Source organism: Molothrus ater, chromosome 21, assembly GCF_012460135.2.
Source record: "Molothrus ater isolate BHLD 08-10-18 breed brown headed cowbird chromosome 21, BPBGC_Mater_1.1, whole genome shotgun sequence".
Taxonomy (NCBI): domain Eukaryota; kingdom Metazoa; phylum Chordata; class Aves; order Passeriformes; family Icteridae; genus Molothrus; species Molothrus ater.
In genome coordinates, this window is record NC_050498.2 from 8,298,482 (window position 1) to 8,316,712 (window position 18,231).

The window sequence follows — 18,231 nt, forward strand, 5'->3', positions numbered from 1 at the left end:
AACCATCTGCACAGGAGCCAGGGAAGTTTCTGTAAGGCTGCTCAGCCTGCACAGAGTCTTGTGAGGGGCTGTATTTCCTCACTTCTTCTCCAGTGGGTGTCCTGGGGTGAGCAGTGACTGGAACAGGCCTGAACCAGGAGTGAAGAGCACTGCAAGAGGATCAGCTGCTTTCAGGCTGAATAGTCCGTAGATTATTTCCACATCTGTGTTAGCTTTGGCTTGATCCCACAGATTTGCAACAGCTGTTGGGAAGCAGAGCAGAGATCCCCTCTTTAAATGGATGATCAAATCCTTAGAGTGTGTGGAGTATGTTATTTCCATGTCATCCTCTTCACGGCAGGAAAAACAGCTTTTCAGAGTTGCTGAGGCAGCACTCTGCCCTCCTGCCTGAGCTATCATCCCATCAGCCTGCAGTCTCACAGCAAGTTATAATTTGCTTTCTGCATCCCACACCCAGCCTGACACAGAATCCTTTGTGAGCTGTGTGGTTGTGCAGGTACCCATACCAGAGATGCCTTTTTTCTCCTGGATTTCCCTTTCTGCATGGACCACAACCAGTGGGTGGGTGTAAACTGAGCTTGTCCCTTTGCAGAACCTTCACATGTGCAAATCCTTGACATTTTACCCTGAGAAAAGCTAACTAGCACAATGGTTTGCCACAAGACAGGTTGGGTCATCCCAGTGGTTTTAGGTGGGGATCAGATGCCCTTGCTGGGAGCTGTAGTTTAGGTGCAAAATAATGGCACAGCGTGGGAATCCCATCGGGAGCTGTCTTCAGCTTGGCTGAAAGGAACCAGCCCATTTCCTATCAAGGTTCTGCTCTTTCAGGTCAGACCTGCAGTAAAATGAGCCATCAGGCTTCCTTCCCAAATGTCTGACAGGCTCTGGAAAGGCTGGAATCTGGCTGATGAGGGCCAGGGTGGTGGGAATTGTGGTAGATCCTGGCGCTCCTCCTGCGGCGCGTGCGTTTCTCATTCCCCATCAGCTTTCCTGGCGCACAGGGGACTCATCAAACCAAACTGCTCCCACTTTAAACAGCACATTCCTGGATGGAATTAATATGGTTAGTGCAGCGAGACCACTAACTTCCAATTCAAGGCTTTTATAGAAGGCTTCAAATGCCAGCCCAGTTCCAGTTGCTTTATGTGCAGTTGTTGTGTTTGTTCATTGGTGTTGTGTGATGCATTTCAGTGATAACACAGGCAGCAAATCTGTTCAAAATAGGAAGTGCTGTGCTGCTCAGCCTGTGTGAAGCTCTGAAACTTGGTTTGGTGTTCCCTGGCTGGTGGGCTGTGTCTGGGAGCTTTTAAAAACCTTTCCATTTGAATTGTTTTTCTCACTCACCCAAGGTGTGACTGAGCCTGACATGATGTTCTTCAGGTTCAAGTCTCAGAGCTCAGTGATGGACGTGCTCCCCCAGCAGCAAGAGATGTCACATTGACCTCTTTTGATGCTTTTTGACCCTTTTGACGCACACCTGGCTTGATGCTTGCTTGAGGCATTTTCCTTTGGACCCTTGCTGATGAGTGAGAAGTGGCAACTCCTGATTTCTTGGGGACAGAGTGTCTGGATTGCAGACTGCCTGTGCCATCCATGTCTGGGAAGCCAAGAGCAGTGCCTGCAGTTTGTGTCCAGTGGTTTTACACATCCTGAGAACACCCAGGACCAACCTTTGGCAAGAATTGCCACATGTGCTGGACCTCATAGACTGCCTGGAGCCAGCCGTGCCACGCTTGCTGCAGTGCTTTGAGCAGGTTTGGTTTGCTGTTATCCCCTTGTCTGGGGTGTTCTAGCCCCATCTCTCTGAGCACAGCAAGTCCATGCAGCCTCTTGGCTCCAAAGTGCAGACCCTGCTGCTTCCCCAGCCAAGCAAAACTGCCAGGACCCACCGTGATGCCCCGGGGGAGCTGCTTCTGTATACAAAGGACTTGGCAAAATGAAGTGTAATGTAAGCAACTATTTAAAGAGAACGATCCGATTGCTAGTTGTAATTTCCTTATTGTTTGCAGCACCCTGTTAAATGCCTGTGATCCTTATAAAGAGCTTTCCCCCACCCTTTAAACTTCGCACAGAAGTGGATTTTACCTTCTGTGGTTTGAACACAGTCTTTGTGAGGGGGCTGGTTTGCACTGAGTAAGGTTTCTTTGTTCTTTTCATACCCAAGGCCATTTGGTTTGTGAATCCATTAATATGTCTGTTGGAAATGGAAAGCTGGGGAGTAGGACACAAAACCTTGCCTCTCTCTACGTCCCCAGATCATTCCCATCTCGGGACATGGGATTGCCTCTCTTTGCAAATCAGGGACAGCCATCTGCAGAGTTCTTCCTCTGGGAACACGTGGGTGCAGTTTCTCTGTGAGATAGTGCTGGAAGCAGCAGCACATGATGGTTTCTCTGGCTCTTGTACTGGCTGGCACTGGTGGGCCCCTCTGTGCTGCTCCAGTGCCTGCGTTTTATTCTCCAAACTGGAGCACGTTGTAAACACACAGAGCCTGAGGGGCTTTGCAGAGCAAAGCTTGATGTTAGGGGAAAGTGGAGATTAGTTTCCTTCCACATTTGGCTCTTGGTTATGGTTTGGCTTTTGTTTGAGAGTTTGATAATTCACCACTGGGCTGTTTGGGTTGAAATGCTTGGAGAAATGTAAGGAGAATGAGGTGATGGCAGCAGCTCCTCCATGCACGGTGGGGAGAGCAGCTCTGCCAGCCCACACCTGCAGGCTGGGCTGTGCCAGCAGCTGCTGGTCCTGTTCCTCCTCATCCCAGCCAGCTTCTGTGCATGAATTAAGCTCTAAATGATCCTGTGCCAGAAGCATATCCTGGGGAACGTGAGCCCAGGGGTGTGTGACACCCAGAGGGCTCTGTCCTGATGCTGTGCAGGGCTGAGCTCGCTGCAGTGACCAGCAGACAGGCCCATCCAGACTGGGATGCCCAAAATGTGGCCATCAGCCTGCAAAGCTGGCAGTGCAGGATGGATGAGCTGGGCCCCCAGGCTGATGTCAAAGCCCTTAATCAGCTCCTGGGAACAAACCCGGGAAGCCCCAGTTACAGAAAAATAATTTTTTTATGTTTTGGCCTTGTGCTCAGCCTGGCTGTGTCTTGGCAGGGGTTGCTGGTTTGTTTAATGAACATGGAAATGGGAGGGGAGGAAACAGCCAGGGAAGCATTACAAATTGCTTCAGAGCTGTGGCATTAAAAGTATTTGTGCTTACCATGTCTTCTAAACAAAGAGCTCAAAGCATGGCAAGTATTATCCCCATTTTACTTGCAAAGAGGTAAAAGCAGAAGGAGGAGAAGCTTTGCCTCTGCTCACAGGCAAGCTCACAGAAGGTGGGAGACACACAGGGGTCTCCCCTGAGGTCCTGAGGGCATGGTGGTGATGGTGAGGGTCTCTCTGGGCCCTGGCCCAGCAGCTCTTCCTCACATTCCTACACACTCATCCCTGAAGCACCAGCTCTGTTTCTTTGCTCACCTTTGACCTCTGCTCTGAAAGATGCTAATGCTCCAAAATCTTCCTCTTCATGCAGCCAAGTTTACCTTCCTTATCTCCCTTTCCAATCTCTTTTGCAGCTGAAGCTGTGGAACAAGTACAGAGTCTCCAACATTCCTTCCCTAATATTTATCGATGCCTCCTCTGGGAAGGTGGTTTGCAGGAACGGCCTCCTGGTCATCAGAGATGACCCTGAAGGTAAGACCTGCAGTCCCCTGTGCCACAGAAACATGGACACACAGCTGCCCTTTCATCTCAGTTCATTCTGAATGGCCTGGGGGGGAAGGAACAAAGAACTATTGTCATAATTAACTATTCAAAGCACTGTGCTATTTTCGGCATAAAATTTTCTGCATAATTCCTGCCAGATCTTGTGTTTTGGTTTTGCTTACTGAAAAGAACAAAGAATTTCCCTCTAGGATTTTTGTCTGGAGTGCTAATGAGGAAAAGGTTAGGCTAACTGAAACATGAAGTTTGGATTTTTCCCTAATGGAGGCACATGGACAGACAGAATGAGGGCCCAGACCTTCCATACCTTGGGAGCAGAATCCTTCCAGAATACTGAGTGGGACTTTTATCACTGACATTACACTCAGGTTAATGCATTTCCCATTATTTAGAAATTAAACAGAAAAATGTTACTATTCTCCCTTGTTGAGGTTTGCTGTGCTGGGAGTTGGTGTTAAATCCATCTTCCTCCAATTTGGAAAAAAACCCAAATGAGCCAAATTGTGAAAAAAACCCCACCCAAATGTGCCCTTACTCACAGACCCTGCAGATCCATCAGTCATGTGCTGTAGTTGTCCATCCATTTCTTTTATTACTGGCTGATTGTTTCTTGGTGCAGTAAATCCTGACAGAGTCTTTAATTCAGTGGCAGGAGCTGTGCAGCAGGAACATGTTGTGGCCTGAGCCATCTGTGATGTTTCCTCCTCTCTGGCTGAGCACATGGATTGATTGCTCTGGGAGCTGGCAGCAGATGATTCAGAGCATGTTTTTGTGTACACACACAGCTTGTTTGGGGTGCAGAGGGTTAGTGAGAGATATATATAGAGATATATGGATATAAACACACCATCTTTTACATATATATAGCTAAGGTTTGTAAATAAAGACATGTATGGATATGTGTAAAAATATATGGTTATTGTCAGCATAAGGGACACATTCTGACTGCATTCCTGAGCACGTACCACCTTGCCCTCTCTTGCTAAAATAAACACTGTTGATAAGGGCAAGATGCCTCATCAGGCACAAAACCAGAGCAGGCTTTGTCAAGCTGAAGGTGCTGTGACTTGGGTGAGAGAAAGAGGTGACCCTGGATGCAGTGCAGAGCTTGGCTGCCTCAGGGCAGGGCTGTGGTGGTGCCTGACAGCTGAGGTGTTCTGCATCCCCCTTGGATGGGAATAAACCCCAGCAGGGTTCCTCAGACAGGATCCCCTGTATCCTCAAGATGGGATGTTTTTTCTAGTGGAACCTTCTGAGTCTGTAAAAGCTGCATGCACACGTTACCATCTTGTGTCTTCTTTCCACCCCTATCCCAACCCCTCCCCAGGTCTGGAGTTCCCCTGGGGGCCAAAACCCTTCAGTGAAGTTGTTGCTGGGCCTCTGCTAAGGAACAATGGGCAGACACTGGACAGCAGTGCCTTGGAGGGCTCTCACGTCGGGGTCTATTTCTCTGCACACTGGGTGAGTAGGAGGTGCTGGGCAGAGCACTTGGACTGGGCTCAGGGAGAGTCAAGACCCCAGGCTGGCTGGTGCTGAAGAATTTAAGAATTTAAGAAGAATTTAGGATGCTTTGATCATCAGCATTGCAGTGGCCTGTTATCCTCAGCTGGCCCTGTAAGGGAAGAGTGGTCAGATTTTAAAAATGGAAGAGGTTTTGTTGGTTACTGACAGACCATAAACCCCAGGCACGTTCAAAGATGAGGTCACAGCAGTCATGGTCACTGGGTCACCTGGCCCTGCTGGGTGTGGGGCTGGTCCAGAGGAGGAGACAATGTCCTCCTTCATGCTTGTGTCTTGCAGTGCCCGCCGTGCCGGAGCCTCACGAGGGTGCTGGTGGAGTCCTACAGGAAAATCAAGGAGGCAGGCCAGAAGTTTGAGATCCTCTTCGTTAGTGCAGACAGGTGAGGCAGCCCTGACACCCTGTGCAGGCAGAGCAGGTTGGCTCTGGCATCAGAAATCTGCCTGAGTCCTTTCCCTCTGCCCAGTGGGGAGTTGCACAATGGGGTCAGCAAGAGCAGGTCTGTACTTCACTTTGTGCCTCTGGGGTCTGAAGGATGCTTGAGCTGCTGCTGTCACCATGGGTTGACATTCAGATGCCCTGGAGAATTTGAAATATTTTACTGGGGAAAAATACACTGTGGACTTCTTAATATTTTACTGGGGTAAAATACACCATGGATTTCTTAATATTTTACTGGGGTAAAATACACCGTGGACTTCTTCATGAGGAGCTGGGAGCTTTAAATTTGGTCTGACTCTCTCCCAACTGATGGGTTTTGGTGGGAGGGATAAGAGGCTTTGCAAGGCAGGTTTTTAATGAGGAAGGAGCCTGGCAAGTGGAGGGCTGAGCATGGCATGCCCTGTTCCCCTGGCACAGGTCAGAGGACTCCTTCAAGCAGTACTTCAGCGAGATGCCCTGGGTGGCCGTGCCCTACGCGGACGAGGCCAGACGGTCACGCCTGAACCGACTCTACGGCATCCAAGGTAGGAAAGGCCACACTGAGGCACAGATCTCCTTCTCCCCCCTCCTTTTTCTTGAGCATTTGTAATGTCTCCTCTTGTTTAACTAAACCAAGAAAACAACAAAGCAAAGCACAGTGCCCCAGGCAGAGCAGCTTCATGTTTCTGCTCTCCACAAACTCACATTCCTACCACCTGCCAGGCAGGCTGTTAGTTGAAACAGGACTTCCATAAACAACCTAATTCTTCCTGGAAACTTGGAAGCTGTTTTTTTGGCTTGGATGTTTTTTGTCTAATTACTGATTTATTTATTTTTTGCTATTTCTTGAAGGTTTAAATTTCATTTTCTTGCTGGTTTATGTAATGCAAAAGCAGGCCATCATTCTGTGCAGGGGCTGAGGAAGATGGCATCTGGTTTATGTTAGTGACATGAATTACAAAGGAGAGAGTGTTTGATGTAAACCATGGCTTTGCTTTTACTGTACATGCCAGTGCCAGAATTCCAGCAGCCCCGGCTGCTCACAGGGGCAGGGAGAGACTCTGTGTGTCTGGGTGGCTTCAAAGAGTCTCAAAGATGATAAAAGCTCACAGCAGCCTTCCTGGGGGCTGGCACCTTGTTCCTGCGGGGGACAAACGGCAGCACAGAGGTGTGCCAGGTGACTGGCTGGTGAGGAGATCTCATGTGTGTACAAATAGTTTCTCCCTGTGGTTAAAGGGTCTTGCTGCAATGTGGCTGTTCCTCATCTGTTTCTGTGTGATGTCATAGAACCAGAATATGCTGAGTTGGAAGGGACCCATCAGGATCATAGATCCAGCTCCTGGCCCTATGTAGGACACCCAACAACCCAACCCTGTGCCTGAGAGCTTTGTCCCAATGCTTCTTGAACTCAGACAGGTTTGGTGCTGTGAGCACTTCCCTGGGGAGCCTCCTTCAGTTCTCAACCGCCCTCTGGATGAGAACATTTTTTTCCTGATATCCAACCTAAACCTCCCCTGACTCAGCTTTGTGTTGTCCAGGTGGGTGCAGGCTGGCAGACATTCATGTGATCTGCAGGGAAGGAGGAGTTTTGCCAAAGGAGGCTGAGGGCTTGGGAAGAGTGACAGGAGAAATAATCCCTGCTTGGAGTCCTCTCCAAACTCCCCTTCTCGTGTGAGCTCAGGTGCTGCCACTCAGCCCTGTCCCCTGACCTTAGCCCAAGAATAACCCTCAGCCTGCTTTAAATAGCCATCAGTTCACTGCTTAATGACCTTCCCATGAGGCAAGAGCTTTCCAAATTCATCTGTCTTTTCCCAGCCCACTCACAACCCTCTCCAGTGCTGCTTTCAGCCCAGCGCTGCAGGACTGCTGCCAGTTTCACTGGGACTTTCTGTAAATAAGGTGTCCAGACATGGATACTTGAGCACCAGGTATGCTGTAGCCAGGGAAACGGTTACAACAGCTTTCCCTCCAACTCCAGCCTTCTTAAAGGTATCTCTCTTTGTTGTGTGCCGACCTGAAAATGCAAATATTGGCTGTACTATGTAAATATTCCCCTGCACCCCAGTCCCCTCCTCTGCCCAGGGAGCTCCCATGTCATCCCTGAATCTCAGCTCCATGCAGATTTGGGGCTGCCTGCCTGTTTGCAGCCAGGCTTTTCACACCAGCTGGGACCAAACCTTCCTGCAAACAGAGCTGGGTGTCGTGGGCTCTGCTCGTCACCACACGTGGTTATTCCACCTACATGAAAAATTAGCTCTGTGTAGCCACATCTGCATTTCCCACACTCATGGTTCTGATGTTGCCTCTCTGAAAGGAGCTGCACCTATGATCAGTGAGAGTGTCCAGGTTACCATCCTGGTGATTGGGTTGAAAGCACAACATGAGGAGGTTTCCCTCTGTTTTTTGGAAGGCTAGGTACTGAAACAACACAAGAGTTTATCTTCCCTGTCTGCTTTAAGTTCCTGAGTGGTGGAAAGCAGCAAGAGAGTCAAATCTCTTGTTGTTTTAGTCCCGTGTTGGCCCCTACAACTTTTAAAAACTCAGTATAAAATGCAAGTTGAGTTATAGGCCTTTATTTGAGTTTACTTTGAATGCCTCTATTCATAACTCATGTGCACTCTCTAGTAAATTGCTTCTGGGTGCAGTGCTGTTCTGAGAAGGAGTCATGGCTTGTGTTGTGGCTGCTTAGAAATAATTCCCCTTTGTGCAGGCAGCTCCCAGTCCTGCCTTGGGTGAAATCCCCTGGCCTTAGCTCTCCTTCCAGTGGAATGGGGAGCAGTGATAAATTTGGTGCTGTGATAGGAATCACCCCTGGTTGTTGTGTATCTCACGAGTTCCCCAATATTCCCCCTGCACTCTGTGGTGTCTCTTTGGGACTTGCAATGCCTTCCAAAAACTGTTTTTCTCCTTCCCCATGCTTTAGCTCCAGACACCCACTGGTCACCCTCACAGCCTGGAAATCACTGCTACAGGAGATTTCTGAAGCTTTCTTCTGAAAAAGTGAAAAACCAGCAGTAAAATGCACCACCTGTGCTGTGGTTGGTGTGGGGTTTGTTTCACTTAGATTGTGATTGCTCACCCAACAGACTTCATGCAGATGAGATTTCAATATCGGGTCTGGGGTTTTATATATAAATATGTAAATGCCTTGCCAGGTTCGGTAACAAACCATTTGGCCCCTGTGTTTTCATAAAATGCTGCCCCCGTGGGAGCCAAATCCATTTTCTAGTGCATAAAATCCAACCAAGGCTGTCTATGCTAATTCTCATCCAAGCTTATACAATATTCATTGCAGTGTCTGATCGCTGATTCTTCTTGATAAGTAAATTCTGGTGTTATGACTTAAGGCAATTACCAAATCCCCCAAAAGGCACTAAAATAACAAATAGTGGCTGGGACAAGTGGGGAGGGGGAATTATTTGGGTTAGCAGGTGTGAATAACATGAAAAAAGGTTTCCCTAGTCCTGCAGGTCTGTGTCCCCTGGAAACAGGGTGTGTCTTTTAGGGGGGTAGTCACAAAGGTCACCTGAGAAGATGAGGATGTGAAGTATCTTAAAAAATATTCAGTTTTCTGATTCAGTTTTGTATTTGCAGTTGGAGGTTCAATGGCTGATATGGGGGGGGGGGGAATAATCTGCATATGCAAATTAGGTGAAGTCTAAAGGAATGCTTTGAGTAGTGGATGAAATCCTTGATAGCTGCAGAATCACAGCGATCTGTGTCTAAATTGAGCCCTTAATTTTCCCAGATCAGCAAAGCTTGTTTGAAAGCTCTGCCTGGGAGTGCTGCTCAGGCTGACTGATGACCTGGAAGCCTGTCCCTCATGTATAATGGATGGAAGGCAGGCGTTTGGGGTGGGGTTGGCAATCCTAAAAGGACCAAGATCCGAATCCTGCGTGCTGCTGAGCTCCGAGTGCTTCTCCTGGTGTCAGTAGCACTTTGTGCCTCTAAGGGCAGGGCCAGCGTGAGATTTCCCAATTCTTCCAGTCTGTTTAACCCATCCCTGCCCTGGGGCTACACTGAATTACCAGCAGGTAATGAATAAGCCTTTTTGTGATACAAAATGGTTTTCTTGGCGTACCCTAAGGATCTGCAAGCTCAGCCATTGGGCGGGTTCCTGCACTGCTGCTTAGCACCAGCCCCGGCTCAGGCAGGAATGCGCTGGGCTGGAATGCCGGGAATGCGGCCGCTGCCTGGACCTGCAGGCAGGCTGGGACACACAGATGGCCGAGTATTTCCTAGAGAAACGCCTCCGATTCAGAGGGCTTGTGAGTAACCCACTGTTGGACAAACACGGGAGTGCTCAGTGCCAGCAGCCTGGCAGGGGCACACAACGCTGTGTGCCCTCTGCTCAGGGAAGGGTTCTGCAGGGAATTTCTGAGGAATGAGCTTTAAAATGAACCTTGGGATGAAGGGCAGGAGTTTGAGCTTGCCAGGGATGTTGCTGGGTGAAGGAGATGCTGCAGAGGGAGCAGAGCAAAGCCCAGGTGATGAGCAGTGACAGCAGCACTTGGCACTAACGCTGGTCACTTCATTGGTCCCTTGGGGCCCAATCCCACTGTCCCCTCTTCCTTCCTGCTGGGATGTTTCTTTGTCTCCCTGATGACAGAGGAATGGTGTGCTTTCCAGATGAAGTCACCAGTGTGAGCCGCTCCTGCTGACCCACCCGTGGCTGTTTTGTGGCCGGAAAGCCGGTGCTTTATCAGATGGGATGGTCACCAGCTGGTGTCCAACCTGCCCCACTGCACTGACATTTGATTGTGATCTGTGCTCTGTCTCTGCTGCAACTCTGTTCACCTCCTGTACAAAGCTTCTCCTTTATGTCTAAACTTTTCAGCCTCATAGCTCAGGTTAAAATGCTGCTTTTCCCCAAGGGCCAGACCATCACTGGATATTCCCTGAGCCACATCCTGCCAGGATCCTGTAGACCTGAACATTCCTGTACAGCTCTGTTAGTCTCCAGAGGATGTGCTGTGGAAATGGCTGGGCCATTAGTGCAGAGTGCTGGAGGGCTGTGGGGGCAATAATACATGGTGTTCTTCGGGGAAGGAACACACCCTGCATCCTGGCCACTGCTGTCTGCAGGCCTTGGGAGTGAGTTCCTGGGAATTGGGCTCTTCCAGAGGCAGCCACATCTAGGCACTGGGATGGTGGTGCAAGAGGGAGGGTCCCTGGGTGGTACAGTGGGATTTGCACCCATGGCACCAGACAGCAGCTGGGCAGGGAGAGGCAGGCAATGCCAGAGCTGTCTGTCAGCTTCCTGCCCTGTCTCCTCACTCACAGTGCTCTGCTGGGACGGAAACAGGATCCAGGGAGCTTGATCCCTGTGGGAATCCACAAAATCAGAGGGTTTTGGGAAAGCTGCAAAAGGCAGGCCTCAGAGACAGCAGAACTGTGATCAGAGCTAAGCAGCAGCCATGAGATAGGTCAGCAGAAAAATTATTTAAAAACTAGAAAAGCAAGGACAAATAGAACAATGGTCTGTGTATTAACGCTTGTCTAGAATAACTCTCTAAGCTACAGAAAAGTTTATCTAGAGAGATATTAGGAAGTTTAAAGCTCAGTAATGGAGCTCTGTGCATCGTGTTTTAAGGCTTACAAGCAGGTATTGTATTCGAAATAAGCAAGCATTGTTTAACCAAAGGTACCTGTGCTTATGGTGATTGGATAGAACTACTGTCACTGTGCTTTTGCTTTGTGTGATTGGTCAAAAAACTTATAAAGTGAGTTGTAACATTAAGTTCTTTGTCTGCTACCTGGGATGGGAGCTGCTGGCATCTTCCCATTGTCATAACCATGTAACGAGACTGATGCTGAAAATCAAACAGCTCAAGGCAGTTCCACAGCAGCCCCGTCCCATTTGTGATTTGTACACAGCCCCCGGCCGGCGATAGATCCCCACTGTGTGAGCTGCACGGGGGCAGGAGGCTCGCTGGCCTCCTGCCAGAGCCAGAGCCCATAGGAAAAACCTTTCTCCCCACACCCTGTGGCTGACCATTCATGCTTTGGCTGTTTTTTCCCACTGCAGGCATCCCCACTCTGATTGTGCTGGACGCCAAGGGAGAGGTGATCACGCGGCAGGGCCGGGTGGAGGTGCTGAACGACGTCGAGTGCCACGAGTTCCCCTGGCACCCCAAGCCCGTGCTGGAGCTGACAGACTCCAACGCCGTGCAGCTGAATGAGGGCCCCTGCCTCGTTCTCTTTGTAGGTATGGATGGAGCATCCCTGCTCTGACAGCAGAGCCTGTGCTGGGGAAGGGGGCTGGGTGACCTGACAGCTTGGCTAGAGCTGGCCACGGGGCTGGGGACCTGCCTCTGGTAATGACAAGGTCCCTGGAGGGGATATCACTTCCATTTCCATTTTCCATCCCTGTGTGCTCACAGAAAGGCCTGTGGAAGCCCCTTAGCCCCTTTCCTGTACCACAGCAGCTCACAGGGGTTTGCCAGAGCCTGCTGTGCCCACGGGGCTTCCTGCAGCTCCCACACACCCCCCTGGGATGTGCTGGAGCAGCGATTGGCAGCACAGAGGAGCTGTCATAACAAAGGTGTGGTGGTGGCTGTGGATAGGAATGCTGATGAGCTGTTGGGAGTGTGAGAAATACACTGTCACAGCTGGTGGTGGTGGAGATGGGAAAAGCCTTTCTGGAGCAGGGACTTGAGGCACACGTGATGTTACAGAGGAGTCAGAGGAAGTGTGTGTGCAAGGGATTAGAGATCTGTGCTTGAAACCACAGCTCAGGGCTTGAGCCCTGAACAGTGACAGTCAGAGCAGCCTTTCGTGCTCTGCTGGTCCTTGATTCCCCCAATTCCCCTGGCTGCAGGACAGGGCAAGTTTTCCCCCGAAGTTCTTGTCCTTTCACTGCTAACCCACACATGAAGCTTCCCTGCAGTTAGAAACAGGCCTAGAGCTACAGATGGCTCATTCTTCATTGCTTCATTGCTTCCAGCAATGGACACAAAAACTCAGGAAAGGGCATGGCTGGGATGAGCTGTGCTGCAGGCTGAGCCCTGGGTGGGCAGCACTGGGGTGCACACAGCATCCCAGGCAGGGAATTGAGGTGTCCTGAGTCCGTGGGGGGTGCAGCTGTTCCCTGTGTGCTGTGTGGAGTTTGGGGGTGTGCTTCTTCAGCCCCCCTTGCCTTGCTGTGCTGTGCCCGGCCCAGGGCAGGACTCGTGTCCCGCTTCCTCGTGTGCCATTTGTGAGCAGCACACACTCCTCTGCAGCTCTGATAACATGGCCCTCGCTCCTTTCCTTCTTCCCTTTCAGATTTCCTTTTGACCCTGGTTATTTATTCAGCAGAGCCCAGCAGGGGATGTGAGCACAGAGCCAAAAATCCTCTCCTCACGCGGGAAGGGCCGGCTGGCCACGCCAAGCCTGATGGATTGGGGCTGGCTCTGCAGGCCTCTGCAAAGAGTTATTTTTATCTTGCTCTGAGCAAAGTTTTTCTATCACCTTGCTGCAAACGGCTCATCAGGGGAACAGCTGGAGCTCTTGCTCGGTGCTTTTGGGGGTGGATGGTCTTGATGAAACCCACCAGTGATGTGCTGGGGCAGAGATGCAGCTGGTGCTGCAGCAAGGCAGGCACTGAGAATGGGGGCTCCTGGCCAGCTTTGTCCTGCTGGGAGACCCCCCAGCAGACCAGTGCCTGCACTGCACAGGCAGCAGCACCCCCAGGAGAGGGCAGGCTTAGCAAGTGCTGGTGCTGAATAAATGCTGACTGATGCACCTCCTTCCCCAGAGGGGTTAGGGCTGGGTTAGCCAGAGTGTGCTGGGCTGCCTGGAGCACTGCCAGCAGCTGATGTTTGTAGGAAGAGCAATCCTTGCAGACACCCCCTAGCCAGTGTATTTATCACTGCCCTGCATGCAGGACAGACCCTGAAATCCAGCATGCAGCATCTCTGGAATCTCCTGCTTTGCTTGGAGAGGAGGACAGGGATGTGTGAAGCAAGGGCAGAGAGTTTTCCCTGCATGGGCATGGCTTGTCCCAGCTGGGGCTGGACCTGTTGTGGTGGTTACATCAGGGACCACGAGTGGAGACAAGGGGCTCTCTTCTGCCTTCTTCCTTTAATGCCTAAAAGTTGTCTCCAGATTGGAATCTTTTCATCTCCACGCTTCCCAAGGACGCAGACTCTCCTCTTTCCAGCTCACTATTTGAACTTCAGTGGTGGCTGGCATTTGATTGATGCTGCCATCTCTTTCTGCCCTACCTCTGTCAAATCAAAGCTGCCTTCAGAGCGCTGAGACTGGAGCAGTAAAGCTGCAGCTCAGCCATCCTGAGGCAGAGGGACGGTGGGTGGCGGGCAGGGGTGGCAGCAGCCTCAGATCAGCGCCTTTGTTTGGTCTTCAAAACACACTCAAACCACAAAGCAGCTTTTTTGTGCCTGTTTGTCCCTGCACATCACCAACAGCACCAGGGAGTGAGCAGTGGAGTATTTGGGGAGCAGGAGTTGCTCTTCAGCTCGGTGTTTCCCTGTAGAGCATTTCCCTGATTCCTCCAGAGCTCTGTGCCTTTGAAGTCCGTGCGGCGCGTCCGGGCTCCGGCTTCCTGCCTGGTGGTGCCGTGGGACAGAGCTGCCAGCTCCTGGCCCGTTTGCATCCTTTGATCCTAACCTCCTTTTTTTGCCCTGCCTCTTTTTGTTTTGTCTCCACCACCCCGTGCCCTGCAGATTCAGAGGATGATGGGGAGTCGGAGGCGGCGAAACAACTGATTCAGCCCATAGCTGAAAAAATCATAGCCAAGTACAAAGCCAAAGAGGAGGAGGCACCGTTGCTCTTCTTTGTGGCGGGTGAGGTAAGTGAGAGGAGAGCACAGGGCTGTGTCCTGCTGGGTACAGGGGCTGAGCTGAGTTGGGTACTGCTGCTGCTGTTGTTGTTGTTCAGGGAGTAAACTGAGGCACGGAGCTACTGCAGCTGTCAGGCAGCACAGAGCAAAGCCAGACTTGAGGCCTGGCTCAGTCTGTGCTCTCCTTGCTGGATATTACTTCTAGCAAAGGGTTTGCTCAGAGATGGAAAAGCTGAAGGTGGGAGAGGGACAGGCAGAGTGGAGCTGCCATGCTGAGGCTGCTGCCTGCTCAACCCTTAGGCTGTGCAGGCAGGAAAGTGGCTGGGCAAGGGAAGAGGAGCAGGGTTTGAGTTTCAGCCCTGGCCCAGCTAGTGAAATTTTGGCTGTTTCCCTGAGCTGACCATGTTTTTCTTGGCTGGGATGGTATTTGAGGCATGTGCAGGCTGCAGTGCTCCAAATCAAAGATCGGCTGGAGATGGGAAACGGGAAAACTGGAGGACTTCTGGCCTCCCTTGCATAGACACTTTGCCTTGCTGCAGTCTGGCAAACTAAGGTTTTGTGTCCAAAAAGCTCCCAGCACCCCCAGGCCTGCAGTTCCCCTCCCACATCCCTGCTCGGGGCCTGGGCAGGTGGCAGCGGCTGCGCCTGCTCCGTCCCTGCACGCCCACGTCACACTGCAGTGCTCCATGCGCGGAGCCCTCCGGAGCCGCCCTGCGACAAAAGGGTCCCCAGTGCCACACCCAGGCCCCCCCAGCCAGCCAGGCCCCCACTGCCACCTCCCACAGCCCCTTGGGCCCCCTCCGTGCAGCCGCTCCCGCTCCCACCACCGTAACGGGTCTCTGAGCATCCCAGCTCAGCCCGGCACCCTTGAATAAGTCCCTTGTTGGAAAGGGCTATTTTGGGAGGGTCCGGGACCTTCCCCCCTCCCCCAGAGCCTGGCTCGCCGGCTGTAGTGAAACATTGCTGCTATTCATGCAGCTCCCGACGGCCCTGCGGCGGCCGGCCCAAAGAATGGGGAGCGTCCGGCACATCCCATTCATCCGTCACCTCAATAGCCGGGAGCGCTGGCCCCGGGGCTCCGCTGGCCCCCACGCACAAAGCAGCCCGGCCATGGCCGGAGCAGGCGCCTCCCATCGCTCTCCCAGCACCGTCTGGACCGATTTTGCATTGATTAAAAATATTCCTCGGTGCCTTTGTAAATAAAGGACGAAGGCGTCCCGACACCTGGGTGGGGGGCGGTTGAGGCGACGAGCCCAGCCCTGCTGGCCCTTCCAGCCACGTGGTCCAGCTGCGCCAGAAACCCCTGCAAAGGAAGGGGAGGCGCGAGCGGAGCTCCCCAGCACTGCAGAGCCCCGGCCGCCAACCAGGTGGATGGAATCCAGATTCCAGATTCCATTCCTGCCCCTCGGAAGGGGCGCGCAGGAACGCCCCGCTGCGGGTGCGGCGCAGCCTGGGCTCAGGGATGAATGGCGCCACTGCCGGCTCTTTGCATCCTGCAGCCTTGGGAGGGATAAATCACTGCCTTTGCCCAGAGCTGAGCCTTGCCTGGGTGAGGGGAGGGCAGTCCTCTCCCCCTGCAAGCAGCCTGCTGCTCCTGTCTGTGCCCAGACACTGGGACCTGCTGGTGGGGTCTCATCGTTGGCTCAAAGTCTTCATCCCATTCCAGTTCTTTGCTTTGTTCTGGGCGTGCACTTGGGTCCCTTTGGTATCCACCCTTGGTGAGCAGCAAGGCCGTGGCTGTGCTGGCAGAGACCTGGCAGTCCCCACATTCAGCACTTGTCCCCAGTTCCTTGAGCTGTGGATGTCCCAGAGGCTCTGGGGTGGCTGGGGCAGCAGGTCAGTCTGGGAGCAGTGCCTCTGGGTTGGAGGAGTGTATGTCCCATTCCAGCCTGGGATAAACCAACCCAGTTTGGTTCTGACACAAACCACGAGCAGAGCAGGCACCAAGATGGATGTTGCCTGCTAATGCTGGTGCAAGGCCCAGCCTCCTGGGCTACACTTTGGCAGCAGCAAACTGTTCCTGGTCTCCTGGCTCTGCTCTTGACTCCTCTGTCCTTCTCTTTTTGGCCTCCAGGACGACATGACCGACTCCCTGCGGGATTACACCAACCTGCCCGAGGCTGCACCCCTGCTCACCATCCTGGACATGTCAGCCAGGGCCAAGTACGTGATGGATGTGGAGGAGATCACACCTGAAATCGTGGAAGCCTTTGTCAGCGACTTTCTAGCAGACAAGCTAAAACCCGAGCCCATCTAAGGGCCCCTGTGCCAACAGACGTTATTTAAAACCAGGTCTCTCTTCCGCCGCTTGTGGATTCTCCAGCGTGTCCTCACGCCCGACCCAGTATCCAACCTTCTTGTGGTGCCTTGTTTTACGCAGTGAATCCTTCTCCTAAGCAAACTCCTTGAGATGCACTTTCAGCAGGGAGTTGTTGGCGTTTGGAGACTTCGCTTGTGCTTCATGGTGATATATCCTCTAATAACCAGGCCAGAACTGTTACTGTATCGTTATTTTATACACGGCACTAGCTAGCAGGCAAATCTTTTTGCATGGTGTTCTTCCCAACATATGCATCAGGCAGTGGGTGGGTTCTTGGGGCTCTTTTCTTTCTCCTCCCCCCCTTCTTTCCTTTCTCACCACCCCTGCTGACTAAATGACTTCCAGGAAGCAATAAGGAAACTGTCCCCATCGCCCCTGGCCAGTTCTTTCTCTCCCACGAAAGTGCCCTGACAAGGCCAAGACAAAGTCTTAACTGCTGACAACCTCTGAAAGACCACGGCACAGCCAAGCTCTTCCTCCTGGGGGTGAGACCTTCCCTTGTGGGTTTCCCACCCCCCACTCCAAGCACCGACAGCCTTAGGCAGCGCTGGCTGTTGTGTCAGGGTCCATCCCCTTGCCATGGGTGGGTATTCCCTCTGTCCCTCCCACTCTGAGCCAGGAGGAGGATCACCACCGGGCTGCCCTCACCTCTCGTCTCTTCCTTGTGCTCTCCCTGTCCCGTCTCGTCCCTCTCTCTGGTATGAATTGTCCTCTCCCCTCTGTGTTAGTTGATTGAGCTGTTTTTCGTAGGTGTGTCCCAAACTCAACGTTAATGGTGCTGTTCTTTAAAAAAAATAACCAAAAAAAACCCCTCCCAAACCCTAAGAAAAAAAACAAACCCTCCCTCCCTAACCCAAGCAGCACAGCCGAGCCCTTGAAAAGTGACATTGTAAAAACTGTACATGGTGATTGGAACTTTGTAATAAAACTGTTACAATGACCTCCTCCCCGAGGTGCCGATGCTGTGTCCTGCTGTCAGGGAGAGGAAACCTGCGTGGGGGACAGGAGCCCACAGCCTGTCCCCGTGGATGGGGGCTCCAGGGACTGTGTCCTCCCTGGGCTCACACAGCCCCTGCCTGTGCTGCTTTGCTGGCATTGCTCAGAGCTCCTCAGGAGGGAGGGAGCCCTTTGGCAGCCACTGGGGCGTTCCCAGCCTGATGTCCCAGCCTGAATAGCCCGTGTTGTGCAAGCCACTGCTTCTCCCTTTCAGCTCATTAGTCAGCCATGGCAGGATTAGGGCCTCCTCTTTTATCCTGCTGCAGCTTCCGCCCTGCCAGGAGCTGGGAATGGCTGCCAGCTCAGCCTGCATAAACCCAGCCTGTGTTTTGCACGTTTCAGGGGTTCCCCTGTTCAGCAGTGGTGAAGTGACTGGGGAGCAGCTCTAGGAGCAGCCCAGCACCTCCCAGCAGTGTGGGCAGGAGAGCTGGAGCTGGGACACCCCACAGCACAGCCACCCGGGCCAGCCTGGCCATGGTAG

At 52.2% G+C, this 18,231-nt stretch overlaps 1 protein-coding gene across 1 annotated transcript in view; it reads left to right on the forward strand.

The window, feature by feature from the left end:
- NXN (nucleoredoxin) overlaps positions 1–17,701 on the forward strand; it is a 47,362-nt gene extending 29,661 nt beyond the window's left edge. The window contains exons 2-8 of the mRNA XM_036395288.1: positions 3,566–3,683; positions 5,041–5,174; positions 5,514–5,614; positions 6,091–6,197; positions 11,681–11,860; positions 14,319–14,443; positions 16,509–17,701. Coding sequence (XP_036251181.1) covers positions 3,566–3,683; positions 5,041–5,174; positions 5,514–5,614; positions 6,091–6,197; positions 11,681–11,860; positions 14,319–14,443; positions 16,509–16,691 — 948 coding nt within the window. The 3' untranslated portion in view covers positions 16,692–17,701. The remainder of the gene's footprint in view (positions 1–3,565; positions 3,684–5,040; positions 5,175–5,513; positions 5,615–6,090; positions 6,198–11,680; positions 11,861–14,318; positions 14,444–16,508) is intronic.
- Positions 17,702–18,231: the final 530 nt, after the last annotated feature.